We start from the raw sequence: 10,703 nt of genomic DNA, 5'->3' as shown, positions 1-10,703 counted from the left end.
GGGGGGCTGCCGTGATGGTTGACTTTCTACAACTTTCTCCCATCTCCCGACTGCATCTCTGGAGCTCAGCCACAGTGATCTTTGGGTTCTTCTTTACCTCTCTCACCAAGGCTCTTCTCCCCCGATAGCTCAGTTTGGCCGGACGGCCAGCTCTAGGAAGGGTTCTGGTCGTCCCAAACGTCTTCCATTTAAGGAATGGAGGCCACTGTGCTCTTGGGAACCTTAAGTGCAGCAGAATTTTTTTTGTAACCTTGGCCAGATCTGTGCTTTGCCACAATTCTGTCTCTGAGCTCTTCAGGCGGTTCCTTTGACCTCATGATTCTCATTTGTTCTGACATGCACTGTGAGCTGTAAGGTCTTGTATAGACAGGTGTGTGGCTTTCCTAATCAAGTCCAGTCAGTATAATCAAACACAGCTGGACTCGAATGAAGGTGTAGAACCATCTCAAGGCTGATCAGAAGAAATGGACAGCCCCTGAGTTAAATATATGAGTGTCACAGCAAAGGGTCTGAATACTTAGGACCATGTGATATTTCAGTTTTTCTTTTTTAATAAATCTGCAAAAATGTCAACAATTCTGTGTTTTTCTGTCAATATGGGGTGCTGTGTGTACATTAATGAGGAAAAAAAATTAACTTAAATTATTTTAGCAAATGGCTGCAATATAACAAAGAGTGAAAAATTGAAGGGGGTCTGAATACTTTCCGTACCCACTGTATACATATCTTACATTTTAGGTATTGACATGCAGTTCCTGCGGACAGCGATTTCCATGGCAAGTACAGCAGTGTATTCCCTTCACAAGACCTCAACACGAGATGTAAGTTGCCATATTACGTCATCATTTCACAGCTACATTTCAGCTATATTCATAAGAAAAACTTACAATTGAATTGCATTTTCATGCAGCACATTCAGAAGAAAGCTAATGATTGGAAAGTGAAAATGGAAGTCATTGCAGGTAATATTTAGTGAATCTATTGACATACACTATAGTTCAAAAGATTGGGAAAGAAATATTAAAAAAGACACATATTAAAGGCACAATATGTATGTTTTCGCCGCTAGAGGGCACATTTTCAAAACAAACAAAGGCGTAGTTTGATGACACCGTGACTGAGTGTGGAATCATGGGAGTTGTGGTCTTCATCCCCACAGCCGACACAATCCGACGGAAATCGAGGGGGTTGTGACGTCACTGGCAGGCGACACAATGACACTATGGACACGGTCCGTGTCACTTGTTAAAATTGCTTATTTCTCTGGATTTAAACGTTCTTCGAAACATTTGGGATAATGTAAGAACACAAGTCAGCAAAATATACAGTATAACACTGTTCTAGTGGTTTTTGAATATTTTACAAAAAAAATCTTACGTATTGTGCCTTTAAAATAGTCAAAAGTAATAAAGACATTTATAATGTTAAAAGATTTCTATTTCAAAACAAATGTTTTTATTGATCAGAGAATCCTGAAAAAAAATTGTTTCCACAAAAACTGTTTCCTGCATTGATAATAATAAATGTTTCCTGAGCTGCAAATCAGCGTATTAGAATACTTTCTGAAGATCTTGTGACACAGAAGACTGGAGTAATGATGCTGAAAATTCAGATTTGCATCACAGGAATAAATTACGTTGTAAAAAAATATTCAAATAGAAAGCAGTTCTATCAAATTGTAATATTTCACAATATTTATGTTTTTTTTTTACTAAATTTTTGATCAAATAAATGTAGCCTTGGTGAACATAAGAGACGTCTTTCAAATATATAAAAAATCAAATGTATGAAAATCTTAAGCAAATTTTAAACTAATACTATTTTACTATATTTCTGTTTTACTATATAATTTTATCAAATATATGCAGCCTGTATGAGCTTAAAAGACTTCAAAAACATTACAAAATCTTACCAACACAAAACTTTTAAACTGTGGTTTAAGTTTTATTGTCTGAACACCAAGAGCATAAAGGATCTTATGCAGAAACTTGTAAGTTGTAATAAGCGTTATAGCACGTTATAATATGATGTTATTTATCCTCAACTGGTGTCATCCCTTCACAGAGCTCAGATATGACCTGCCAGCATCTTATAAGTTCCACAAAAAGAAGTCGGTAAGTGAATGTTTTGCTACAAACCTGTAAGCTAATTGCCACAAAAATATTGCACTGGACACATGTAAACACATTTTCTCAGACTTCACAAAGACAAACTAGTAACTTTTTTTTTCCTATCTTATTATTTTAGGTTGATATTCAAGTGGACTTCATTCGATTTACTCCAACATAAACGGCAAAAAGGAATTTGTGTTGCTTTGCAAAAAAAAGTTTTTATATATATATATATATATATATACACTATATATACTGTTCTTCAAAGTAAATTTGATAAATGACCATACTGCATCATTTTTGGGTGGATACCACAAAAATACCAGAGTCTTGTGCTTTTCACATTTTTGGCAGCATACACAGTTAATAAAACAATAAATCACAATAACTAAAAAACAATAAATTACACATATTTATAATAAAATCCTGGGTCTTACAAATACAAAATCATCCAAATAAATATAAATAATACTAAGGAATAAATACATTTCTTGATTTAAAACACCAAAACAGATTATTTTTTTGCTGCAAAATATTAGTCTACAAAAAGGTACTGTGCAAATAGTGAAGTGCTGTAATCTATTGTGCTGTTCAGTATATATTTAGAAACAGCCCTTTATCTTCCAGCACAGATAACATACAAACTGTGTCTCACACATTATCAGTGTTGAACAAATATATCATTTCGACATTACACTCACCAGTTTAGAATAGCGGGGTCCAAAAGTCTGACATTTTCAGGATAACATTTCAAGTGATGATTTGAACTGAAAATGAAGAATTCTTATTGGTTTGTCTCCCTTTTGGAGCTGATGTGAACAAAACCTGATGGCCATGTTCTCTAGCATGATTTGAGATGCTCCAAAGAGCATCTTGAGCTTCAGTGGACAAACATCTAACCATCTATACAAAGAGTCGTGTAATTCATGTGACAAATTTGCAGGGTTCCTATGCAGTATGGAATTTTGAGTTTTAGTCATTTCCAGGTCTGGATAAGTATGGAAAAATATCCATATCTTTTTCCTTGTTTACTAAAATATAAAATTGATAATTTCCAAAAATAAATGTCATATTTTTCATCATTTGGAGCAGCCGTCTGTGCAGCCATAAGTATAGTAAATGTGCCAGTGGATTTTTCACTTTGTAAGTATTTACAGATAATGCTGAAAATAACCTAAAATAATGTTATGTGGATGAATACGTTATGGGTGAGGATGTGAATGGAGAGATAAATGGTAGCAAACATTATACTGGATAGCATATTCTGCTATTATTTTGAAAATAATATTTTCTCATACATTTCTAATGTAATCTCTGACAATATTATTTTTTACATTTAATAAAGTAATCAGTGACATTATTTAGTGATACTATTACTATTTTGTATTTATTTTAACGTATAATATGAATTTGAAATATTCCACAGGTTTGCAGTCAGTGTGATTGTGTGTTAAAATAATCAAATGTGTACATGGCTACAATATTCCACCAATTATTTGGCAAAATAATAGCATACATACGTAGTAAACATGTTAACAGCTACATTTTTAATTCATTTATCAGATGAAGTGGAAAAACCTGGAGAAAAAAAAAATCAACAGAAATGTCTGGAATAGTATGGAAAAATCCACAGAATCACATCATATGACCCCTTTAAATGGCAAATATGTAGGAACCCTGAATTAGTGCCAAATCTGAAGTATTGCCTATTCACTTTAAAACATTAACAAATAAATAAAAGTGGTCTCAGACTTTGACCTCACTGGAAGTGGCTCCACAGACAGTGACTGTGCTGTGATTTCACACGCTGAACACACACGCAGTCGATCTCAGGGTCGTACCTCTCTATACTCTGCAGATACGTCCCTTAGAGTATGAATACCCACCTGCTACATAGATGCACCCATTTATAAAGGCTGATCCGCACTCCATCATCGCACACATCTGTCTCCACTCATCTCGCTTGGGATCATAGCAGTCTATGATGGTGGTCTGACTGCCAACCAGATAAAGCTTATTGTCCAAGGAGACCGAGCAAAGGCCGTACTCTGAAAGTAAAGAGTCTTGATGCATTTTTCAAATGACAAGAGATTTCTGTTGCTGACGTAGAAGGCAGCAACCAACCTATGGTGGTTGTAGCCTAAAGATCTGAACCGTATAACTTATCTAATACAAAATGTAGGTGGCTCACCAGGATGTGGACCTATCGTTGGGATGCTCCACTCACTGATATCTGGCCGGTAAGTCTGAATCTTTTCATAAGTGCAGGTTCCTCTGTACCCATAATGCCCTCCGGTTACATAGACTCTTGTCATTCACCACGCATGCAGTTGCATTTCCCACACCTTTAAAGTCAAAACAGAAAGACGATGAACTTCCATCAACAGGCATTTTAGGTCAATACAATGCATTTTCCAACATTTTTGTTTTAAAAAGCTGAAATCCTGGTGTAGCTTGATTTTCATGCACTTGATTTTTTTGATATTTTTGAAAGACGTCTCTTATGCTCACCAAGGCTACATTTTATTTGATCAAAAATTTAAAAAAAAACTTAAATATTGTGAAATATTACAATTTAATAGAACTGTTTTCTATTTGAATATATTTTAAAATGTAATTTATTTCTGTGATGCAAAGCTGAATTTTCAGCATCATAACTCCAGTCTTCAGTGTCACATGATCCTTCAGAAATCACTCTAATATGATTATTTGCTGCTCAAGAAACATTTCTTATTATTTATCAATGATGAAAACAGTTGTGCTGCTTTATATGTGTGGACAACTTGATTAAAAAAAAATTCAGGAATGATGAATAGAACGTTTATTAGAAAATTATAAAATAGGAATAGAATTAGAAAGTTTAAAAGAACAGCATTTTGAAACATTGTAAATGTCTTTATCATCACTTTTAATCAGTTTAATGCATCCTGAATAAAAGTATTAATTTCTTTAAAAAAAAAAATTCAAACATTTGAACATTAAAAATGTACATATCAAAATATTTGCCAGAAATTTAAAATGCTGTTTTTATGTTTATATTATATTTAGTGCTGTCAAATGATTAATGCAATTGCAAATGACAGGACCGCATTTAAGTATGCAGTCTTGTACTTTTGTAGATGCCAGTCTTAGATTTTGTAGATGCCTCTTAACTGAAAGTTGCTTCTTTCCACACATTGAGGTCTTCTGTAGCTAATATCATCAATAGCTTTTGGAAATCCACCTCTAGGAACTCCTCCTGAAGTGTGAGTTCTTCAAAGCGACTCAGTATGATCCTCAAAGCCTCGCGCTGCAAATCAGAGCACATGTGAAGCTCGGCGAACGAGTGCATCCGGAGGCAGTTATCAACATCCAGCAGATGAATCAAAAAGTCCTCGCAGGCTTTCTTGAGCGAGTTGAACTGCAACAGGTCTGTGGCTTCCAGAAGACTTTGGATGTTGTTCTGGGTTATGCTGATCTTTGAAGTGTAGACGTAGCTCACCAAAGCTTCCAGAAGCTCTCCGTTTTTGCAAGGTAGGTTGATGGTGTCGTTCAAACGTTCTCTCATGTCTAAGGTGAACATTACCTTGAAACAGGTGCAGGCTGATAGGACAACCTTGTGGCAGTGGCAGAGCTGTCCGGATGAAGACTGCAGGGTGACGTCCGTGAACAGACCGCTGCTGTGAAACTCGTGAAGAGCTTCCAGCACCTCGGAGGAGTGAGAGGCATCGCAGAACTCGTAGGAGTAACCGCTTTGAGCTTTTCCTGACATTGCAACTGGAAAGAGAAGATTTTTAAATGAGTTTTCAAGTGTCCTAACAAAATTAACTTATTCCTAAAATTTTCCCAATGAAACTTCATTGAAGTTGTAGGAATTTAGTAAACAAACATTAGAAAATGAATGTTTCTAGTTGCGCTCAATTCTAAGATTGTTTATTGTCCATGACAATAATATATTATTATTATATATGATCAGTGTTGGGGAAAGTTACTTTTAAAAGTAATGCACTACAATATTGCGTTACTCCATAAAAAAAGTAACCAATTACGTTACTTAGTTACTTTTTTATGGAAAGTAATGCGTTATGTTACTTTTGCGCTACTTTTTAAATCTGGACAGGGCTTGCTTGTTTGTTTTTAAAATAAAAAAAGTTCTATTTTTGGCAAATATAAAAGCATGGTAGCATACAAAATATGAAATTGTTTTGGCATAGTAACTTTTCTATTGTCTAAAACTTCTTAAACGAATCTCACATCTTGATCTTGCCCCCCAAACTTGATTAGTTGACTCTTGTCTGAACGTGTACTAGTAGGTTTTTGGGTCCATCTGATTACCTAACAAGTTTTACAAAAATATATCAATTTTAATATTGAGCACAAAATTCACAAAAATTCTAAAGACAATTTGGAACCAGTGTCATTTAGCAACATTGAGATACTATTAAAGTTAAATAGTAAATACTTTGAATTAGTTTTTTTTTCCGTTTTGATTTGAATTCAAGTTTTTTCTAAATTTACTGTTGTTTTTAATGTCTATATAGTTTGTATTTTTTAAGCTTTTTCTGCATTTCAGTTTGTTATTTTAGTACATAATGTGAAAGTGAAAAAGAGAAGATGCCTCTGCAACAAGCTGAAATAAAAATACGTTTTTACATATTTAATTTCAGTTTATATTTTATCCTTTTTAATTGTTTTACTTTTAATCAACTATAATAATCCTGTTTTGTACTTCGTTTTTGCAACCAACCCACAATAACACTGCTAATGATGAAAAAAAAAAAGATTCTGCCTTATGCCTCAAACAGTAATAGCGTTTGTGACAACTAGCCCCTATGTAAAAACAAGCTTACCTGGCCCGTATAATGACTGATTGACACTCGTCCTTTCTTCGCTGGAGAAGTTTTATCCCCAACAGTGTGCCTTGTGCTCGGTCAGATAAGATATGTGGCCCCTGTATTTAGCGTCAGCCACTAAACTAGAAAATGTCGAGCTCCTATTTTGGTATCGGTGTAAAGCAGGGGACTATTGGTGTGTAGTTGCCATTAAGTCCACAGGGTACAGTAAAAGGACAGAAATAACTCACGGTTACATTGGAAACAGTGTGAGGGTCATTCGATGAAGCGACCTGCTTCAGGACCTGGAAGATGTGCTGTGATAAGTGGAACCATGAATTCTGCTGTTTACCAAAAAATCCTGAAGGAGAATGTCCGGCCATCTGTTCGTGACCTCAAGCTGAAGCGAACTTGGGTTCTGCAGCAGGACAATGATCCAAAATACACCAGCAAGTCCACCTCTGAATGGCTGAAGAAAAACAAAATGAAGACTTTGGAGTGGCCTAGTCAAAGTCTTGACCTGAATCCTATTGAGATGCTGTGGCATGACCTTAAAAAGGCGGTTCATGCTCGAAAACCCTCCAATGTGGCTGAATTACAACAATTCTGCATAGATGAGTGGACCAAAATTCCTCGATTTCATTCGATGAAGCGAGCGCCTTTTCCTGTGTTTGATAGAGGTGATTTTAAAGCATATTTCTGTGAAGTGACTTCAAATTAATTATGCTTAAGTGTTAATAATTCAAGTGTTTAAATGGAATGCATTCTGAAATCTCAAGATAAATAAACATATTAATCCCAAAATAACCAATATAAAATGCTCCATATAAGTTCTTATCAGATAAACCTTTCAGCAACATTCTGGGAATGTTACACGAACGGTATTCTAATGTTATGGAAAGGTTGTTTGTTTGGATGCATTTATGCCATCTGAAAGGTAACAGTTTAATTTGACATTGCAAGACTTGTGGTCAAGGTCATGAAACTATGACACTAAAGAGTTTTTGAAAGTGTATGTAATACAGACAATTTTTGTCATGTGATTATATGCAGGACGTGCCCATCATATATATATCTGACTGTAAAGAGAAGCACCAAGTATGTGGAAAAGTGGCGAGTATGAGTTCACACAAAAAATATTTTGGGAAATGTAAAGTAGCTAAAGTGTGTGTGTGTGTGTATATAAAAATATATATATATAAAAATATTTTTGGGAATGAAAAGAAGCTAAAGAGAGAGAGTGTTATATATATATATATATACACACACACATACATATATACACACACACACACGATAATGCATTTTCAACTAAAATCTAAAAATATATATACAGAAAGCAGGTTGACAGTTACCATTGATTATGCTGACGTAAAACTGAACATTTTCACCTTATGCTATATCAAATGCATAAAGAGAAATTCAATAAAAATGACTTCTTAAAATCTGTGTGTGAACCTTGTGATGGACTGAACATCCATGCAGGGAGTTTCCCCACCTGTGGCTCAAGACTCTGGGTAAAGTCCCATGCAGCTCCTCGCGACCCTAATAAGGACAAAGAGGATTTGAATCACAGAAAAAACTAATCTGTTAGTGTTTGGTAAACATCTATATTAGCAGCACAAATTGGCATCAGCTATTTAATGTCATTTACACACAAAAGAGACCGAAACAGAAAGTCTTTAGTGTATGTTGAAAAGAGACTCACTCCACTGCAAAGCACAGATTGTTGTTGTTTTAATCAGACACTTTCACATATCTGGAATACAGCGGCTTTAGTAAACAGTAACAACAAAAAGTAAAAATAAGACTATTTTTACATACTGTCGTTTTAGAAATTGTAGTGTTATGAACAATGTGAGCAACAGCTTGCAATGAAACTCAGGCTAGAGCTTAAGATGCTGGAATGTTACGTGGTTCAGATCAGGATCACGGACAAATATTCAGACTGTGAGCTGTGCCGCCTCTTTCACGAAGGACTTCAGGGCACCGATGTCCCCCAGCAGTGAAGATATCCCCATGCAGTACCACTGCTCACCACTGCCAGCAGTAGAAGCACTGAAGGACTGCAGCTCCACACCTGCAGCTGCCAAAACCCCTGACAAAGACAGGAAAGCATCAATAAACTAAGCTTTTTCTGAGCCCTATTTTCTCACACAGACTTTAAAGAGTCATTAGTCACCCTCATGCCATTCCAAACCCATATGTGACCCTAGACCACAAAACCAGTCATAAGGGTCAATTTTTTGAAATTGAGATTTATCCATCATCTGAAAGCTGAATAAATAAGTTTTCCATTGATGTATGGTTTGTATGGACAATATTTGTCCGAGATACAATAATTTGAAAATCTGGAATCTGAGGGTGCAAAGAAAAAAAAAAATCTAAATCTTGAGAAAATCACCTTTGAAGTTGTCCAAATGTAGTTCTTAGCAATGCATATTACTAATCAGAAATTAAGTTTTGATATATTTACGGTAGGACATACATATCCTCATGGAACATGATCTTTATTTAATATCCTAATGATTTTTGGCATAAAAGAAAAATCGATAATGTTGACCCATGCAATGTATTTTTGGCTTTTGCTACAAATATACCCGTGCTACTTATGACTGGTTTTGTGCTCCAGGGTCACATATGTCTGTCTTTCCTTCAAGAAATTTTAAAGAAGCTTCACACTGCTTTATCCCATATAATGAAAGCATATAGTGACATACATGGCTTCAGATGACATGCGATATGTTATGCAAGTATATATATGTATAAACTACTTGTATAATATAGATATTCTTATTTGTGCAGAATGTGAATCAGCCTTTACCGGTTACGGAGAGCAGGAGCTCAGTGGAGTTGGCGGCTTTGAAGAACAGCAGGTGTCCAGTGAGAGGAACGGGCTGTCGAAACACATTTCCATTCAGCTCCAGCAGCACAGGAACCCCGGCCTGCACCGAGCCAACAGCCTTATAGCTTCTGCTGTTCACAGAGACCTCCAGCACACACGCCTCACACTCATTGTCTTTATGATCCATCTGCACCTGGAGGTTTGTGACATAGGGACCCAGTAATCTTGCAAAATGTTGTTATTAGAATATAAAATAATGGTTTCTATTTTAATATATTTTAAAATATAGTTTATTTCTGTGATGCAAAGCTGAATTTACATCAGCCATTACTTCAGTATAAAGTAATAATAGAAATAATTCTAACATGCTGATTTATTCGAATAATCAATGTTGGCAACATTTTTTTTAAGATTCTTTGATGGATAAAAGGTTAAAAAGAACAGAATTTAATCAAAATATAAATCTTTGCTAACAATATAAATCTTTGCTATCACTTCTTAACAATTGAACACATCCTTGCTGAATAAAAGTTTTAATTTCTTTCAAAAAAAAAAAGAATAAAAATTTACTGACCACAAACAAACTGTAGTGTATATTGTTAGAAAATATTTCTATTTTAAATAAATGCTCTTCTTTTTAACTTTTTATTCATCAAAGAATCCTGGGAAAAAGTATCACAGGTTCCAAAAAAAATATTAAGCAGCACAACAGTTTCCAGCACTGATAATAAATCAGCATATTAGATTGATTTCTGAAGATCATGTGACACTGAAGACTGGAGTAATGATGCTGAAAATTCAGCTTTGCATCACAGGAATAAATTATATTTTAAATGTATATTAAAATAGAAAAACATTATTTTACATCATAATAATATTTCACAATATTAAATTTTTCCCCTGTATTTTTGATCAAATAAATGCAGCCTTGATGAG

General features: G+C 34.9%; 1 protein-coding gene and 2 pseudogenes across 1 annotated transcript in view; 1 reads left to right on the top strand and 2 right to left on the bottom strand.

The window, feature by feature from the left end:
* The window catches only part of LOC107596565 (methyltransferase-like protein 5), a 3,447-nt gene extending 1,100 nt beyond the window's left edge, over positions 1-2,347 (top strand). The window contains exons 3-6 of the mRNA XM_016287320.1: positions 739-821; positions 911-962; positions 2,065-2,114; positions 2,248-2,347. Coding sequence (XP_016142806.1) covers positions 739-821; positions 911-962; positions 2,065-2,114; positions 2,248-2,289 — 227 coding nt within the window. The 3' untranslated portion in view covers positions 2,290-2,347. The remainder of the gene's footprint in view (positions 1-738; positions 822-910; positions 963-2,064; positions 2,115-2,247) is intronic.
* LOC107596582 (kelch-like protein 23) overlaps positions 1-7,041 on the bottom strand; it is a 29,423-nt pseudogene extending 22,382 nt beyond the window's left edge.
* A 1,476-nt stretch (positions 7,042-8,517) lies between these two features.
* The window catches only part of LOC107596581 (D-3-phosphoglycerate dehydrogenase-like), an 18,050-nt pseudogene continuing 15,864 nt past the window's right edge, over positions 8,518-10,703 (bottom strand).

The sequence above is a fragment of the Sinocyclocheilus grahami genome, unplaced genomic scaffold, assembly GCF_001515645.1.
Source record: "Sinocyclocheilus grahami isolate Dianchi unplaced genomic scaffold, SAMN03320097.WGS_v1.1 scaffold221.1, whole genome shotgun sequence".
In the NCBI taxonomy this organism is placed as follows: Eukaryota; Metazoa; Chordata; class Actinopteri; order Cypriniformes; family Cyprinidae; genus Sinocyclocheilus; species Sinocyclocheilus grahami.
This window is presented reverse-complemented; position numbering and strand designations above follow the sequence as displayed.